Raw genomic sequence first — 18537 nt, 5'->3', positions numbered from 1 at the left:
CAGGCTTGTTGTAGGGATTAAATGGAGAGAATCATGTATGCTGCCTTTGAGGAAAAAGCAGGATGCAAAGGTAACAAATATAACACAATACTGCACAATACTATAAAATTATTGTAACTGTTTTAGATCCTCCTAGATTTTTTTTAAAAATTCTGGTTTCTTTTATATATATATATATATATAGCAATTTTATTGATAGTTCTTTTAGCATTTTAAAGACTAAAATTCAAACTCATTTATAAGAAACAAAAAACGATTCTCTCTAAAAAGAAAAATAATAAAGAAAAAATATAAAACAATCTTTACAAAACACAATGGATTTTTTAAAACGCTGGTTTCAATGTATATATATGTGTGGTTTTTCCGCTTAACATATTTTAAGTTGCTATGGCAGAAAAACACCGCCTAATAAATTTAATAAATAATAGTAACAATGCTATATAAAGTATATGCGTATATTGCCAGCTCATATATAAACAGAACAATCTGTGAACATCACGTGCTAATAACAAAGCAATACTAATAATACTCGCTGGTGCGAGTGAGAGAAACAGCCCGCCCGCCCGCCTGCATTTTCCGAAGGAGCTTCGCCGCACTCGTCGATTCCCGGCGGGGGAAACAAAAAAGAATCCCTTCTACCCACCGCGGGTGGATGCCGCGCAGGCGCAATGAGATCATCTTAATCAGCCCCGCCCCCTCTTCTCCTTAAAACTCGCCTCCATCCGCCGGTTCACCTTCATCCCAACAATATCCCACAGCGTGCTGCGCGCCGGCCCTCCAAACAAACACATAAAGACGAAAAAAAAACGTCTCTCTCTCCCATCTCTCTCTCTGACTCCTTCCTCAAAGGCCGCTGCGTCGAAACACGTGAGCCTGTTGTGAGCACGTGACCCGCCAGCGTCGCTAGCCTGGCTTGGTGTGCGCGCGCGCTCCCTATCAAGCCCCGCCCCCTCGCGCGCTCTCTCCTCCTCCTCCTTTCCCCCCCCCCCCCCGCCGCCCGAGGACGCGCGAGCGAGCAAGCGCGGTCTCGCCTTCGGAGTTGTTCGTTGGCCGCCCGTTCCCCCTCGCACACCTCGGCCAGCGCCGCCGCCGCCGCCTCCTCGTCGTGGTAGCCGTCGGTCATGAGGCCCGCCCGCCGTCGCTGGAGCGCGGCCCAGCTGCTGCCGCTGCGGTTCGTGTGGCGCGGCTGCCGCTGAGGCGTCTCCGCCCGGGCGGAGGGGGTTCCCTTCTTCGCCTCTCAGCTGCCGCCGCCGCCGCCGCCAAGGCCGCCATGTTGGGCCGGGAGCCGCAGCGGGACCGCCGCTGAGCCCTCTGAGAAGGGGAGAGGGAGCCAGGAGGACACGACGAAGACGACGACGGGAAGGACGAGGAGGGAGAGGAGCGGCCGGCGCCGGCGCCATGGCGGAGCAGACCTACTCCTGGTGAGGAGGCGCCGCTGCTGCTGCTAGGCCTCTCCCGAGTGGGGGAGCATCTCTCTGCCTGCCTATGGAGGGGCTTCCATGGAATGCCCATCACCGCCGCCTCGGCCTCTTCCCTCCCGCCATGGGAGCGAGAGCTCTCGGCCTCAAAAGCAGGCTCCGGCCCTTGGCTGAAGGGAAGAAGAGAGAGCGGGGCAGGTCTTTCCCCCATAGGAATAGTTTTCTCCCCACACCCCCCTGAGCGAGGTGGCTCTATATTCTACTACTACTGCTGTTAAAGGCACAGGAGAAAAGGCCCGTGGGGAAGTTGGCATCCAGCAGCCGCCACCCCTCCTTTCTCTCTCCCCCCCCCTTTTCCTGACCTACCCCGCTTTAAACCCACCAGCTGGACCCGAAGGATGCCTCCTACAATGGACGGTCATTGCTGTGCATGAGGCGATAGGACGTAAACAAGCAGGAAAGATCTGCCCAGGGGAAAGGCCGAGCTGCAGCAACCTGTTGAGAGGTTGGCAGCCTTGCGCACCCCCCACCCCCAAGTTTATTTCGTCCAAACTTGACACTGTGTCAGAGAGAGCAGTGGGATCTGTAGGCTCCTGGCAAAGCTGCCCTTGCTGGTTCCTGCGAGTGGCTTGGCAACCTCACTTGCCTCCTTTTTGGGCTGTTTGTGTTTTGGAAGTATCAAAGCATATTATGGGGGTGGGATTCATTCATAGTTGTCTCCTAATTCCCAAGTTCTTGAAAAGTAGCCATGTAATAATGATCTTTTGATAACTTGAACATTTTTTAAATTACTGTGAAGAGCCTCCTGATTCAGATGCATGAAGTAAGTGGGCAGTGGTGTTTGGCTGGTGTGTATTCAGTATGTGTTTATGCATCTTGCAAAATCTGATTCTCATACCATGAAAAAATTTACAAGTGTATATATACACTAGTTTCACTCTTCCCCGCGGTGCTTGCTACAGAAGAGCCTGTTACAATAAACTACTTGGGTTTTAAGGCGCCACAAAATCCCAGGTGCACAACGTTGGGGTGGGGATGTATTTCACCATTTGCTAGGCTGAATTAGAGACACCTGTCTGTATGGTGCAATCTATTTTGCCATCAACCAGTTGTTATTTAGAAACCTGGTAGTGAAAGAGCACAAATGTGTCTCTGAGAAGATAATTTCTTACATTAAAAATGCGGAAGTGTAGAAGCATCTTTCTCAGGGTCCAGGTGCAGTGTACCTGGATTAAAGGAAGAAGACAAATAGTATAAGCTTACGTTGTCTTGATGATGTTATAATTTGCTTGGTCATGGGGACAACTCCAATATCAGCTTTTGGTGAAGGGTGGGTTGTGAAATATTCTATAGTTTGTCACACACCTTGCAGATGTGGTCATGTTCTGATAAAAGAGATTGTGTTTGGAAAAAAGCATTCCTATTTCTTTGCATATTTACTGAAAAGTAAGTATCACAGACTTATTCTTGAGCAGCTATGCATAGTTGCAGCCTGACCCGAAGCAGATTGGCTTGGGATGTAAGTCCCATAGGCCTTGAATGCAAGGTGGATGGATAACATTGGAGCTAATGTCACACAAAGTGCTTAAGAAAAAAAACCTGTTGTTGGCTAAATAAGTGTTTTCTACTTAGTGCCTTCTATTATACATTATCTTTGTGATCATTGCAACAACCTACTAAGTCATGTTAGGTTGATATGAGCACTGACTGAAAGTTCTCAACCTATATAGGATGGAGTTGGTTTCTTATCAGACATTGTTATTAGCCGATAGTAGGAGATTAAGTGAATGACCTGAGTTGGACTGTCTAGGGACTTCGGGCTGAAGTAAAATTTGAACTAGGGTCTTGGTGGTTCATATTCTTAGTCCCTTTGCTAAACTAAAGGGCTAGCTAGACTTACTTTCAGTTTGTAACAGTTGTCAGCCAGATGCCTCTGAAATTGCACAAGAGGGTGTGATGGGAGTACCATCCTCTCTTCCTCCTAGCATCTGGTATCCACAAGCACACTTCTTCTAAATATATAGTTTTTCATAATAAAATTGCAGGGAGATAGGTTTTAAAGTGATGTGATCATCCAAGAAATGGTGTGTGAATTCTGGATGATGACTTAGATGGGGACGATAATGGTTCAAATCATTTTTTAACTATGAACTTTATTGGTTGGTCTTGGGCACATGGCAGTGACCTGGTTCAGATGTTACAGACAGCCGCCAATCCATGTTTGATGGTTAGGCTTGTGTCTTGGACTTCTTCCTTCACTTTGCTTTGCTATAACTATAGTTCGCTGTAATGTCCAAATCAGGTAAACTGGGATGGGGAACCTGTGGCCCTCCAGAAGTTGCTGGATGCCAACTCTCATCAGCTCCAGTCAACATGGCCAATGGCCAGGGATGGTGACAGTTGTAGTTGACCAACATCTAGAGGTCTAAAGGTGAGCCAACCTTGAGGTAAGCTATGGTTACTGCAAACCAAAGTTTGCTTCCAAATCAGATTTCTAACTATAGTTTCTGTTTTGGTGTGGAAGCAAACCAATAGCTGTAACAAACCAGGGATAATTGATGGGGAGATGTGATATTTCATTGACAGTGTCTACCCTTGACTGATGTATATTCTGAATAGCTCTTATGTGCATCCTGGGATTAAATAAAATGTAGAAGGAAGGATATGTGTGCACAGCTTTTTCAGTGTTACTGGGGGTGCTGAAGAAGCAGGTTTCCTGATGGTATGGAAAAGCCATTAATGTGGGTTTTCTAGATTCAGGCAGATAGCCATGTTGGTCTGATGCAGTAGAAATATAAAATAAAAAATTGTCCAGTAGCACCTTAGAGACCAAGTAGGTTTGTTCTTGGTAGGAGCTTTTGTGTGCATGCACACTTCTTCAGATACTTCTTCAGGTGTCTGAAGTAGTGTGCATGCAAACGAAAGCTCATACCAAGAATATACTTAGTGGGTTTTCTAGAAATTTTTCTAGAAAGCCTTCAAGGCAATTTTACACAGAGCTAAGTGGGCCTTGTTGAGCATGTTTAGTTGACTTGCATTTATATATTTATTTACAGCACTATTACTGTACATGCTGTTTTACAAAGAACAGGTATGACAGGTCCCAAGCCCAAAGGGGCTTACAGTCTAAAATAGACGCAAGGAAACAACAAAGGAAGGGGGTTGGAAATGGAAGGCACAGGATTGCTTTAATGACATGTGCTAGTGGGGTGATGAAAAGATTTACCAGGAAGGTTGAGTTTTGAGCAGGAATGGAAAAGAGGTGAAGTCATAAACCAAAGTAAGAAATAAGGTCATGCTAATTTGGCATCCTTAATAAACACATGAAGAGCTTCTCCCACAAATAGCCAAAAGTAGTTGAATTGAAATATTAGGCTTCCCCTCCCTCAGTAATGTTCACTTGTGCTGCAGTCCTATAGGCATGTGTGATTTAAATATGATAATCAAACAAATTCAGAGGCTTATGTGATTTTTTTTATTGGAATACTAAGACATAATAGCTTATACGTCCCTTACATAGTTTAGATTTTAAATCAAAAATTGAAGACACTGAAAAGCATACTAAAATCAACTATGTTCCAGTCCAAAAACCGCAGGTCAGTTTTTTTTTTTTTTAATTTGCAAGGAGCTTGTGCATGAAGCACCCTTACTTTTGAGTGCAGTTTTTTAGCTATGAAGGCGCCCTTTGGCTGCTCTCTCAGCTTAAAGGGGGCATGGAGTAGGCAGATTAAGGAGGTATTTTGATTTAAGGTTAGTTTTAACTTGTTTTAATTTTCTTGTATCTGTTTACTGTACACGACTTAGAGACTGAAGTGTAAAGTGGTATATAAACTGGGGAAATAATAATATTAGAAAGCATGAATAGCTCTTCACAGAAATATATATGATTTCTAGGGAAAAGCATTAATTAAAATTGTAGTTTTAGATCTAAATAATATTGTAGGCATTTCAGTTGCCCAGTCTGATTTGTTATATTACTAACTGAAATAGACATGGATATTTTTTTGCGAAAAATATAGCAATGAATTTTCTTCTAAAAAAAGAGCCCCCCCCCCTTAAATCACTGGTCCTTATGCACATACACCTCTTACACGTGCAGGATCTATTTATAACCTGAATGTAAGTAGTGGGTGAGAGCTGTTGCTATGATCCCACTTCCCTCCATTCAAGTGTGCATTCATTATCCTCAGCTTGTCATCTGAAAAGGACTTACAGTTTGCAGTAGCCATGATTTGGATGTCTCAGCAAATTAATACCGAGAGAGGTAACAGTGTTAAGTCTGTTGCAGCAAAAAAAAAAAACCACAACAAAGACTCGTGTAGCTCCTCAAAAACTATCATATATAATGGTATAAGCTTTTGTGGACCAGAATCCACTTTATCAGATGGCAAGTATCATTTTCATGAACTGGAGAGGAGGGAATGCATAAATCTGAGGCCTAACCCTGCTGGGCAAACTGGTTTTTTCTTGATATCTAAATCTCAGCCTAAAATACTTTGTAGAATTATTATGCTGAAACTCTGCTTTGAGGCAGATAAAATCAGTGTTAAAAACTCATATATTATAAGATAGGCATCAAATGGCTCCTTAAACCAAGGTTACAGTTGCTAAAACAGAATGTTTAGTTGCCATTTTTGGGCAAGACAGCTCTAAAGTTTGTTTTTTAAATGATGGACTGACTGTGATTGATTATCAGTTAAGTACCTGATAACAGCTAGATTAAGAACTTGGAGAATATAAAGAAAAGAGGCACTTGATCCAGGGACAGTCCAGTTATATATTGGCCTATTCCTACCTCTTTTTCTTAATGGTGACAAAGACCATCCATAACGTAAGAATATTCTTCACAACTGAGAGTACAGCACTGGGGTGGGGTAAGTGAAAACAAGCTACAACAAGTAACTATAATGTTCACTGCTCCTGCTCAGGCTGCATAGGGGGAAAAAAACATTTTGGTTCCTGAAATTCATTCTGATAGTGCAAATAAAAAATAACTGATAGAATTCTACGAGATGTGGTATTAGTGTTTGGAAACAGTCAAGATACAATGATCCTCAGGTATGCATCAGCAGATGGTGGAGATGTCAGATGTCATCCTGGTGCCCAGGCATCTTCACTTGGTCACAAGTGGCTGACAGCCAGGTGCAAAATGTGCCTGGTGCCTGGCTAGTTTCGAACACTGGATAAAATGTAACAGGATGGCTAGAACTAGAAAAGAACGGATGTTCCTGATTTCAGGTTTCTCCAAATACTTAATTAGCTTTTGTGTCTCATATTTTTGTTTTTGCTCAGAATGCTGATTAGCAGTATTTTACAGACCAGGGTTAGCCAGTAAGTTGTGACTTTGGAAGTGAAAACACTAATTCCAGAGTATCACAGCCTAATATAGCACTCCAGATTTTCTTTGGCAGCACACCTGACATGTATCGTTTTTCACAGAACAAATATAGTACTAGTTTCAGAGAATCGCTTGTTGTTGAAATTATAAAGTGTCAATATGTAGAAAAAAAGTTAATTATTATGTTACTATGTAAAATCATACTGACTTGCTTACAGAGTTATGGTAAGGATTACAGTTAGATAATGCATGTGAAGTGCTTTGACCACTTGAAAGTGCTATACAATTTTAAAATACTAAATCACTACATCGCTCTGTGGAGCAGTTGTTGAGTTTTCCTTGCCTTTGAAAATTTGACAAATCTAAAGGTATGTCTAAAGTATGATGACACCATGTGCAGTTTGGTGGGGAAAGGGAGAAATGTTATTTAAGGGTTGGAGAATTAATATTTAAAAGTTAAGATGTGTATAAGAGGGCTAATAGTAATCCTTAGTCTCACCCTACTTTTCCAGTTGAAGCTGAGTTCCTGCTTTAGGCCTCAAACAAAAGACCAAAATAATATTCCCAACTGCATTTTAAATTTTTTTTAAATTTATAATATTCTTAGCTAACTTTTGACATCTGTCGTGTGAAGTAACTCACTAGATCAAGGGCGGGAAACCTTTTTGGCCTTGTGGGCCAGATTTTCATCTAGCTCTCCTGCCACCTGTGGACCAATATTTGACAGTTGGGCTGGAACACACCTATGAATAATCTGATGTAATAATATCAGGTGATTGACATGTCGGTTGCCCTGCCCACCTTCCAAAGTTGGCGCACCATGGAGATAGTGGCTTAGTAGAATTCAGCTCATCATCAGCTGATGGACCAAGTGTTTCTGGATATCTTAAAACATTTTCTCTTCATTTTGAATTTTTTTAAATAAGGTTAATGGGTGCTTCAGGTTCTGTTTTTAATGTAATAGACTAAACACTGGTTCTAAATTTATAATCTCTTGAGGATAAGCTCTTCAATCGTCTATGCACGGAGCAAAGGAAGATAACGGTCAGCTTGGATTGACATTGTTTCTAAATACTCAGTAGATTACTAAAGCTTAAATTCCTTTTGTATTGATGAGACAGTAGTCAAAAATGCCATGGAAAAATCTGTATTTGACTTTCACCTGTACAGTACTTGTCTTGTACTTGATTGCCTCTCCTTTGTTCTGTGATGCAGGGCTTGCTGGGCCTCAATTCCTGTATGCAGGGCCAAATGAAATAAAACACACACACATGCAGCAACCTAATTTAAAAGTTGAGTACTTTGTTCTCTTGTTTTATTTCTCCTCTTAACCTACAAAACCCTGCATTTTTTAAGATACAGATGTGTACAGTGATATGGAACAGAACATATACCAATCCTTTATTTTTCCATGGAAATTTTTCCATTTCATGAATTCTTTAGTAAAATTTAGTGGATGCCAATTGCAAATACAATATTAGGTGAGCTTATTAAAGTTTTCAGCTTTGTTTACAAGATTAGATCACTTTCTAGAGCATCAGAAAATGTTCTGATACAAACTACCTTATGCTGGGATTTCACAAAGATGAATAGTTCCTCTTTTGCTGCTGTTAACCCCTGTTCTTTCTAGTTATTAGACCTAGTTCCATTAGTTTGTAGTGGAAATAAATTACTTTCCTACCCTGTGCATTGGAGCTTTTGTGGGTTGGGGCTTCTGTGTTACAGCCTAAGCAACATTTTAAGAGAGGGGAAAGCTCAGTGAGACATTTATTTTCTGCATTCAAATTTTTATACATGGGATGAAGTGGGGCATAAGGGTTTGCTAATAGGCTTTGACTTTGGTGTTGAGATTTACTGCAGCAAATATTTTCATTAATTTGACAAAGTTATTTGCCTTTGTTGGGAATGCTAGTTATGTAGCTTGTGATGAAACTTCATGGCACCCCATGCCCATTTGTGAAGCCCTATAAAGGGCCAGAAAATAGCTTTGAGTTTGTTGTTATGCTTGTCTTCCATTGCTAAACATGAGATGCAAGAAATGTCATTCTCTGGTCCTCTGAGAAATGGCCTCCCTCAAGTCATGTTGCTAAAAAGATGCTGCATGTGTATGTTAGTGTGGGTGTGTTTCTAGAAAACTCTTAATTGAGAAAACTGTGGTATTGAGTGTCTTCAGTGCGATGCATGGTGTTTGACATTAATATTGTGAATATTTAATACTAAATACATTATATGACCTGATATATAGGGATCAACAATTTTTGTCTACTTGTGCTAGGCATGTCCAACATTGTAGTCACCAGGAACTGAGTTGGTCCTGCATAGGGACCAACCAGGAATGTGTATGCCTGTTTGGCTCAATGTTAGAAACTGGGATAGAAGGGACCTGGGTTGTGGGTGCCAAAACAGAATGTCTAGTTGCCGGGGTGTGTGTGTCAGCAACACTTTTTATTTATTATTTTGATAAGCAGGAACTAATATGTAATTCACATAAGCGACACATTGTTAATATTTGTAGCAGAAATTGTTAATACATGTTTAAAATGGTGTTTATAATAAAAATATTGGTACTGTACTTTAGTTTTCAAAACACTCTTTATTGTTAAACTCCTTAACATATTTTCTGTCCTTAACATATACTTCGAGGCTTCAAAGCACATACAGTGGTACCTCTGGATGCGAACGGAATCTGTTCCAGAGCCCCGTTCGCATCCTGAAGAGAAGCAACCTGCGTGTACGTGGGGCTCAATTCATCGCTTCTGCGCATGATGTCATTTTGAGGTGCGCATGCATGAGTGGTGAAACCTGGAAGTAACGCATTCCGATACTTCCGGGTCGCCGCGGAGCGCAACCGGAAAATGCTCAACCTGAAGCAACTTCAACCCAAGGTATGACTGTACATTTCAATAATGCTTGAGTGTCAAAAAATGTACAAAAGTACAAAAAATGGCACCCAGTTTTTTTGAGGTGCTCACGAATGGAGAATCTTTAGGTGCAAAATGTGCATGGTGCCCTGCTAATTTCGAACCCTGGTTTGACTGCTGCAATGTGTGCTTGGGTACCTTAGCAACTAAACAACCAAACAACTCCCCATCCTTCTTCCCAGCATTTGCATTTGGGAGGGAGATGGAATTGCCATGTAACTGCTGGGATGATGCCCAACCTCTTCTACGACTCCCAAGGAAGGGAGGAAATCTGGTTGTTTGTCCTGTTTGGCATAAAGTGGTAGCACAGTTGCCATGGCAAACATAGCAAGTAAAAAGTGGTATTATTTATTAGTTTATGTGTTGTTTTGTACATATATCCCACATAGAGAATTATAGAACCATGGGGAAATGTTCATACTTGATTGCAAAAGGTACTGGCCACTTGTTTGTTCTGCGAATTAAAGACTGTTTTTTTAACAAAAAAAAAATTATATATATAAATATATTTGATGAGGGAGTCATGAATCTACATTTATTTATTTAGTGTAGCACCAGTGTTTGAAATTAGCCAGGTGCATTTTGCACTTGGCTGTTGGCCACTTGCAACCAAGTAAAGATGCTTGGGCGTATTTTGTTACTGTAACCTTGGTTTCAGGAGCCATTTGGCGCCTAGATTATATATCTGAGTTTCTAACACTGTATACTGCCCTTCATCCATAGATCTCAGGGAGGCGGTTCACAACATAAAGATACAATATTGAAACATGAAATACATAATAAAAGCAAAAGAAACCCACAAAGCAGTAAACCCCCTCCCCCCTCATTCCACAAACACATTTAAAAGGTGTGTAAGATGTAAATCAGCCAACAGCCTGTAAATCAGCCATCTTGAGCAGCATCCTTCTATCTAGAAGGCTTCCAGCCTCTGTAGCTCAGGGTTACTAGGATGCTGGAGATTCCAGGCCACAGTCCTTCCCTAGCTTGCAAATAATAGACCTGTTGCTCTGCCTTGATTGGTATGAATATTAAACACTGGGCTTGCAAGGACAGTGTACACTGCATAGTTTAGGGAGGATTCTATTGTGTGAAAATAGTGAAGGTGTTCATGGATAGAATGATTTGCATAGATAATATTGCAGGAACTATTGGGGTGTTTTTGATTTGCTCTTTCAGAATGTTCATATTAAAACAACTGATTAAAATGCTGGAGGACTTTTCTAGAGTAACAGTTGTGAATAAAAAAGAAATCTTTTCCTATATTTTGATGCAACTGTTCTGAAAACAAGAGAATAGTTGTTGAATCTCCTTACAATTGTGTCTATGATGAAGCATTTGGTGCTGTGGCGTTGGAAGTGAGAAGGAATTGTGTTTGAACTCAGACATTTTCCAGACAGCCTCCCACATGTTGGCTGCAACTTAAAGCATGGTTGGCAAAGAACAAGCAAAGGAAAATGGTTGTCTTTCCTACAGCAAAACTTAACAATTGCTCACCTGCTTGGTTATTGTTTCAAGATTAGAACTCTGGTTGTTGACAGAATCTCATGGTTGACTTTTATAATAACTTGAATATGTTGTGCCAACTTCATTGGGTGGGGGAAAATAATAAAACAAGCAATCAGTGTACTTAAAAGTTGAGTAAAGATTCATGTTAGAACAAATGTATTAAATCTTAATTGCCTTGCAGTCATTCTTGTGTTTGCTCATATGGAATCTCATGCTAGTATTGGCTACAGAGTCTACTAGGACATTGGATGAGACTTGTTTTTGAGTTTGTTCCATCAGCTGGAAACTACTTGCTCCTCAGTGTACTTAGGTAATGAATAACCCTGCTGACCATTGAAGTTCTTCACAAAATTTCCTTCAGTTTTTTGTCTATATTCATTAAAGCACAGACCTAACACAAATGTTTGCATTCTGATGGATTGAGAGACTGTGGCTGTGGTGTCTACACCAGGCACCCCCAAACTTTGCCCTCCAGATATTTTGGGACTACAAAACCCATCATCCCTAGCTAACAGGACCAGTGGTCAGGCATGATGGGAATTGCAGTCCCAAAACATCTGGAGGGCTGAGTTTGGGGATGCCTGGTCTACACTTTTTACCTAGTTTGGGAAGTTCCAAAGGCTTGATATGATTAAAAGAAATCCCACGGTATTCTACTTAGTAGAAGTATCATGTAAAAACACATATAATAAACCCTTTTCATACATGTTAACTCAGAGGTAAGCCACATTGAGTTCAATTGGATTTGCTCCCAAGTAAGTACATAGCATTTCAGACTTGGGCAAGTATACCAGTTGCAACCGTACATGGACAGAGGGAGCCTGGCTTCAGTTGTCCATGCTGTGGTGGTCTCTGGAATAGAGGCTGTAATGTGTTTAACATGGGACTGCCTTTAAAGACTGTTTAGAAACCAGTTAGTGCCGTGTGTCTTTTAGATTGCTAACTGAGGCTAGACTTTATGATCACATTATGCCTGTCCTTTTCTGGGCCTAATTTAAAGTTCTAGTTTTAACCTCTGAAATACCATAATCTGGTGAGAGAACCAAACTTTTTGTGTTTTTTAACATAGCAGTTGAAATCATTTTGCCTTTTGTGTTTTTCCACTTGCACTTTGCATTTTTCTCCTATTCATGATAGTGTCATGCAGCATTCTGATGGGAACAATGGTATTGATGGAGGATGGAATATAAATTGTATGAATGAATACCTTTACAATACTATAATATGATTATTGATTGATATTTTTTTTTAACTGTCAGGTGTATTCCATCACATTGTTTGGAAATGTAAACCTGACTGTGTGAAGAACTCCATTTTCTGGAGATAGCATTTCAGGGTCATAGAAGGCGTATAACATCTTCAATTGCATGTGATCAAGCTATTGAACAAATGTGCCATAAAGATGCAGAATGAAAATGTGACTTGACTCTAATAACTATGGGGTGTCAGTCTGTCTCACAACATCTTCATTTCTTTAGAAAACCATGCCAGCAAAATGATGCTCTGTACCATTACCACAGAAGAACAAATTGCTTTGCAAGTTAGAATGAAGCACATGTGTGCTTCTTCCCACCTTAGCCAGGGCTGACATTTAAGGGAAGACATATTTGCTATCACCTGGTTGACTAGATGTCCAGCGACTGACAGTGTACCAAAGGCAGTGTGTACTGTAGCCTCAAGCAAATGACTAATCAAGCATTGAAATGTCCTGCTGTTGGGCATTTTTGCCATGAGTTATATAAATAGAGATGTGTGAGAACCTTTGACAGAAAACAGAGAATCACAGAATTCATAGAGATATGTGATGAGACTGACTGTAGTATGATGATTTGAGTTAAGAGCAGAGATGGGCAGTGTTATCTTGGCTAGACTGAGAGCAGCTAGAAGGGTTGCTAAAGCTGAAACAATAGACATGATCAGTCATTGGAGGAAAGACTACTGGATGCCCCAGTGGTATTTTAAGCCGTCATTGGGATCTATTGGAAGGGCGAGATATGAATTCCTGTAATAGATAATGACAGAATGCAGTAAAATGATCAGAGAGTTTTCATTGAACTTGATAACTAACAGATATCTATTTTTAGGATGCCATGGTAATTGCCTTAGATAATTAGCTGTCCCTTCATGTTTTTGTCCGTTCCTATTTTGTTAGAAATTAAAACATCTGTTGAGAAAGTACAGCATGATCTGTAAGCCTGTGTTATGTGCTATATTTGTTCACTAGCTTTGTGTACGCTATTTCTCTATAATGTCGCCAATCAGCTAACAAATACTATTTCCCCATGAAAACAGATGCAGTTGTCATTATTTCAAAATGCAGTTACTGTTAATCAGGTGCCTAACCTGTGGCTTGCATTTGCCCCTCCTAATAAGTTTTTTGTGGCCTTTAAGATTTTGCCTCCTTCGCTCCCATTCTAGCTATATCAGATTGCCAGTGTCTGACTTCCACTGAAAAGAACTCTGTCCTGAAGAAGTCAGTTGCAAGAATAGACAGTAAAAACCACCAAAATATTTTTAACTGTACTGACAGGATGGGCTTAGCACAAATGCTAGGTTTTGGTGTGTGCATATGGTAACCAGAGCTTTGTGAAAACATATTGTAATTGTATCCTTAAAGTGAAAAGCCACTGGAGAAAGTTTGTGTGTTTGTACTTTCTTCTCCCAGTAATTCATTTTAAAACATAGGCTGGCTACATTGTGTATTTCACCCTAAGCAATAGGAATAGTTATGGCAAAGGGTGGTACGTTAGGCTAACGCAGACTTGTAAGTAGCCACTTTGGCAACCTGATGAGTCCCCATTCTAGTTCTAAAAAGCTACTGGCTCTTTAAGACTAAAAGTCTGCATCTTAGGTAGATCGGGTCTCTCTGGAAATACCCCTGGGCCCCTTCACGCTGGAGCTCACTACTTCCAGCTACAGCTCAAAGATTTAAAAAGTCAGCCCCTCTCCCTCTATGACAGTGGAATGGGTAAGAGGGAACTCAAAGGCTTGTAGCTGCATGAGCACCTTCTTGTGTGCTCCATTGCTATCCTTTCCCCTTCTACAGATAGAAAAAAGGGACTGTGCACCACATGGAAAAAATACAGTGGTACCTCAGGTTACATACGCTTCAGGTTACATACGCTTCAGGTTACAGACTCCGCTAACCCAGAAATAATGCTTCAGGTTAAGAACTTTGCTTCAGGGTGAGAACAGAAATCATGCTCCGGCGGCGAAGCAGCAGCAGGAGGAGACCCCATTAGCTAAAGTGGTGCTTCAGCTTAAGAACAGTTTCAGGTTAAGTACAGGCCTCCTGAACGTATTAAGTACTTAACCCGAGGTACCACTGTACTCAGATGGCTGATAGCCCAGGAGTAGAGCCTGGTGACCCAAGCACTTGACAAATGGATATGCTCCTGCTGCATTTTCTGAAACTTTTTGCCTTCTGGCCCCACTCCTTCCATGAGTACAAAAAGTGCAGGATGAGACAGAGCACTGAGTTGTATTTGCATCATTTGCCTGATGTGACAGATATTTAAGTGAAATTGAGATTGTGATCTAGCTGATTGAGGGTTGTGGTTGAGGCTGATGGGTGTGTAGAAGCAGCAACAGGGGTGTCTGATGTGGCAACTGTCTTGGCTCTGCTCTCGTTTTCCTAGCAGGGTGGGTGGTTGGAGTCTCATCTGGACTACAGTAACCTAGCCATTGAAGGAGAGCAGGAGAAAGACAGGGAGCTTGAAGACCTGACCATAGATCATGGTGACTATAGGACATTCTAGCTGTTGGGCTTGGTGTCTGTCTGCCTGCCTGTTTGCAGTTTTTCCTTTGATGTAGTGGTTGGATTATTGTGCCAGGTGAGGTAAGGGAAAGGAAGAGATGAGAGTCTTCTGGGGCATAGTGAACAACATTTGAACCTTGCCCTGCATAGCCCTTGAAGGAGGTGTAAGGACTCTTACAGGGTTCTAGAGTCCTTCTGCCTCCTTCCCAAAGTGCTTTCCCAGCTTTGGGAAGGAGATGGGAAGACTCCAGGACTCTGCCAGAGCCTCACACCTCCTTCCCAAAGCCCAGCACCTCGCACAGCTGACTTTGGGAAGGCAACATGAAGGCTGGGTTGTATATCAAATGTTGGCCTTTCCTCTCCCTGTGACAAGGCAGTGTGGCCCGAAGGTCCCATGTCGAAGTACTCTTGAGGTCCACTTGGTATGAAAAGTTGGACTGCCCTGATTTAAGTATTTATAATATTTATTTCCCACTTTTGGCAGCTCACTTGTAACAAAGCCCAAAGCCTTCATTTATGCTTGCACATTGGATTTACTCTCACAGTAGTTTCCACATATTCCTAGTGTGTAAGTGTGTGTGTAACTGGATTTTCTTACAGTTGCTTCTTGCTGTGCATCTCTCTCCCTTCTTTGTTGTCCTTCTCACTGTCAAAGCATAGATGGGCACCTGCTGTTTTGCTGTTATACTTGTAAAGCACAACACACATTAACGATGCTGGGTATATAGAAACAGTTCTAAGGTGATGAAGTAAATACTGTCTGGGAAATCATCAGGGGTGGGGGGACCTGTGTCTGGTCTCCAGATATTAATTGGGACTCCAACTTCTGTCAGCCCCAGTCTGCATGGTGAATGGTCGGGGGATAGGAGTGGAGTCAAGCAGCAAGGAGAAGGCTACAAGTCCACCACTACACTAATACAGTCAACAACTATTTTGTGCAGGAGTTCTCTTCCTGGCCCCTGTGTGAGTTGGAGGAGCATGTATAAGTGTATTCAGCTACATTCAGCTCTGCCCCCTTTCCCCCTGCCATGCCCCTATTCCACCCTTTTTGTGAAATGTTGAGTGATGTTTTTGGGTTACTACAGCACTGTGCGTGTGTGCGCAATCATGCGTCTTTTGGATGAACGTTAATTGGTCGTTGCCTGTACAATAATTTCCCATGTCTCAAGATAACCCATAGTAATCATTTAAGTGAGAATGTTCTGCACAAATGACTTTCAAGGAAGTACCTATAGAGGTGGGTTGTATATACAAAGACGTACATAAGAGTCCTTCAGCTGGATCCAGCCAAAGGGCGCCTGTCCAATCCAGCTAGCACTCTTGTTCTCACAGTGGCCAACCAGAAGCCTGTGGGAAACCTGCAAATATATAATTGTAATTTATTTAATTTTTGCTACATGGGGCTCCCCCCGCCCCGTGTGCGTTTGTAGGATTAATTACTTTGCTATTCCTAGAATATGGCCTTGGGTGCATGAGCCACAGCATGACGAAACTTCTGGTTTGTCTGGTTTTAACTTGTTTTATTTTATTGTTATTGTAATTTTTGAATTTTATAGCCGCCTTGTGGGATCATCCTTGTGGCCAAAATGTGGGACAAAAATGTGGGGTGGAGGGGTGTGGAGAGGGAGAATAGCAAATGGGATACTCCAGGACTTCTTTGAAAGGACCAACTTGCCTGGATAGCCAGGATAGAGCTGCTAATGGATATCGAAAATGTAAGACATTCTGAGACTTGCCTCCTCATTCAGTTTTGTTTGCCTTGAGATGAAAAAGTTTGTGGGATCTTCTCCCCAGTCCCCAAACTATGCTTTGCAGAATATAGCAGATCTGCAGAGTTTGACAACTGTTACCAAAACCTGGAAACTGTTTTCATTTAAAAAAACCAAAACAAAATGTTTCATGATTTCAGAGAGATGCTTGGAAACAAATGAACAATATCTGCAAAATAGTTAATTTTTAGAGAAGTGGTGGAACTTCTTAACCCCTTTGATGCAGTTGGTCCACTTAACCTCTCAGGCTGCTATCACAATGGGCTGCAAAACCTTTCCCCCTCAAATTGCCCTTATTTGCATAGGATTTCCCCCCTCCCCCAGTTTATTTATTTGTAATAGAAAACCACTTGTGACACTCAGACACAGATTTCAACAGATTTGATGCAGGGCTGCTGGTTACTATCCCCTGTGCGGTGGTTTGGATGTTTCGTGCTAGTAAGGGCCAGGATGAGCACTGATAGTTCTGTGTGTCCAAGGGGGAATTTGGAAATTGATATTTACCAATGTGGCAAACAAGTAAGTAACCACTTGCTCAGTTGGCTGTTTTACCTCTAATTGAGTAGGCATGGAAACATTTGTAAATGAGAGGAGTGTTTGTTTTGTTTCCCCCTATAATTCAGGCCATCAGTAAAAATGTTTGTGGGCTAGAAACTTCAGTGAACTTATTTGTAAGGCTGTAACATGGTTTAATTTGTTCTGGAAGCTCTCTCCCGCCCCCGCCCCCCCAACTAGCTAACTGGCTAGCTATTTGACCCTAGCAGCTGCTCTTTCTCTGCCTACCATTCATTCTGACATTGTCCATTTTCATTGTGCACTGCTAGAAAGGTCGAGTTGGAATGTCTGGAAGGACATATTTTTCACGTTGGAAAACCTTGGAGCCATGTAGCTGTGCAATGTGAGAAGCCGAGTCATTCTTGGAATTGTTCTGTAGGTAAAGATCTGTGGAGCTGTCTGTGACAGGCTAGAGAGCTAACTGCTTGGTTTGTTGTTGTGTAGACAAGAATGAGGTCATTGTAAAACATGGGAGGCTGACACCCAGAGCTGTTGCAGAACAGTGCTTGTTGTGTGCCTCTGGGCTTGCCCCTTGCGGGGGCTGTGTAGCACTCTCCCCCCTTCTGTCATTAGCAAGCCACCATCATCCAGGGGGTCTTCCCTGGGATAGAGCAGCACATTGTAAACTTCTCTTTTCACTGTTCAGCTATTCTTTGCCCAGGCAGCCATTGGTGGCACCTTTTATGGAGAAACACTTAATATTTAGGGTGGGAGTACTATTTAGGGTGGGAGGAGAGGAATACATTAAAGCTCTTATAAGGTCACATTTTTTTACAAAGTAGCTAACAGAGTCTGTAACACCAGAGGTGGGCAGATTTTAGACTTTAGTCTTCTCTACTCTTAACTAGAATCCTGTTTCAGATAGGTAGCCGTGTTGGTCTGACGCAGTCAAAATATATATAAAAATAAAAAAATTGTCCAGTAGCCCTTAGAGACCAACTAAGTTTGTTCTTGGTATAAGCTTTCATGTGCATGCACACGAAAGCTTATACTAAGAGCAAACTTCGTTGGTCTCTAAGGTGCTACTGGACAATTTTTATATATATTTAGAATCCTGTTGTTTACCAATCTGTGTGTTCATATGCAAAGGAAACATACTCATGATCACTGAACATACACTAGCTATGCCTTAATTGTTAAAAGACCCTGAGATTGCCCTCTTGCTTAAGAAAAGAGTGTTCTTCAAGCACATGGGGAGCCCCAGCAAAAGCAGAATCTTGGTAATGTGACAAAACATCAAGGTGTAACAAGTGAGTTAGGCATCCTGTGAGAA

At 41.7% G+C, this 18537-nt stretch overlaps 2 protein-coding genes across 4 annotated transcripts in view; one reads left to right on the top strand and one right to left on the bottom strand.

The window, feature by feature from the left end:
- The window catches only part of HNF1A (HNF1 homeobox A), a gene marked incomplete at its 5' end in the record, with an annotated part of 43715 nt that extends 36080 nt beyond the window's left edge, over window positions 1–7635 (bottom strand). The window contains 2 exons of one of the 2 annotated variants that reach the window (XM_083417729.1): window positions 2591–2644; window positions 7399–7635. Of the gene's footprint in view, window positions 1–2590; window positions 2645–2783; window positions 2809–7398 lie in introns of those variants that run through there. The other variant, XM_083417728.1, reaches the window with a different exon arrangement.
- The window catches only part of SPPL3 (signal peptide peptidase like 3), a 36369-nt gene continuing 18742 nt past the window's right edge, over window positions 911–18537 (top strand). The window contains exon 1 of one of the 2 annotated variants that reach the window (XM_083417864.1): window positions 911–1421. In XM_083417864.1, the coding sequence (XP_083273990.1) occupies window positions 1399–1421 (23 nt within the window). In that variant the 5' untranslated portion in view covers window positions 911–1398. Of the gene's footprint in view, window positions 1422–7778; window positions 7801–18537 lie in introns of those variants that run through there. The other variant, XM_083417865.1, reaches the window with a different exon arrangement.

Source organism: Podarcis tiliguerta, assembly GCF_965153285.1.
Source record: "Podarcis tiliguerta genome assembly, chromosome: 16".
NCBI classification, from domain to species: Eukaryota; Metazoa; Chordata; class Lepidosauria; order Squamata; family Lacertidae; genus Podarcis; species Podarcis tiliguerta.
The sequence above is the reverse complement of the archived record's forward strand: the minus strand, read 5'-3'. Positions and strand labels throughout refer to the sequence as shown.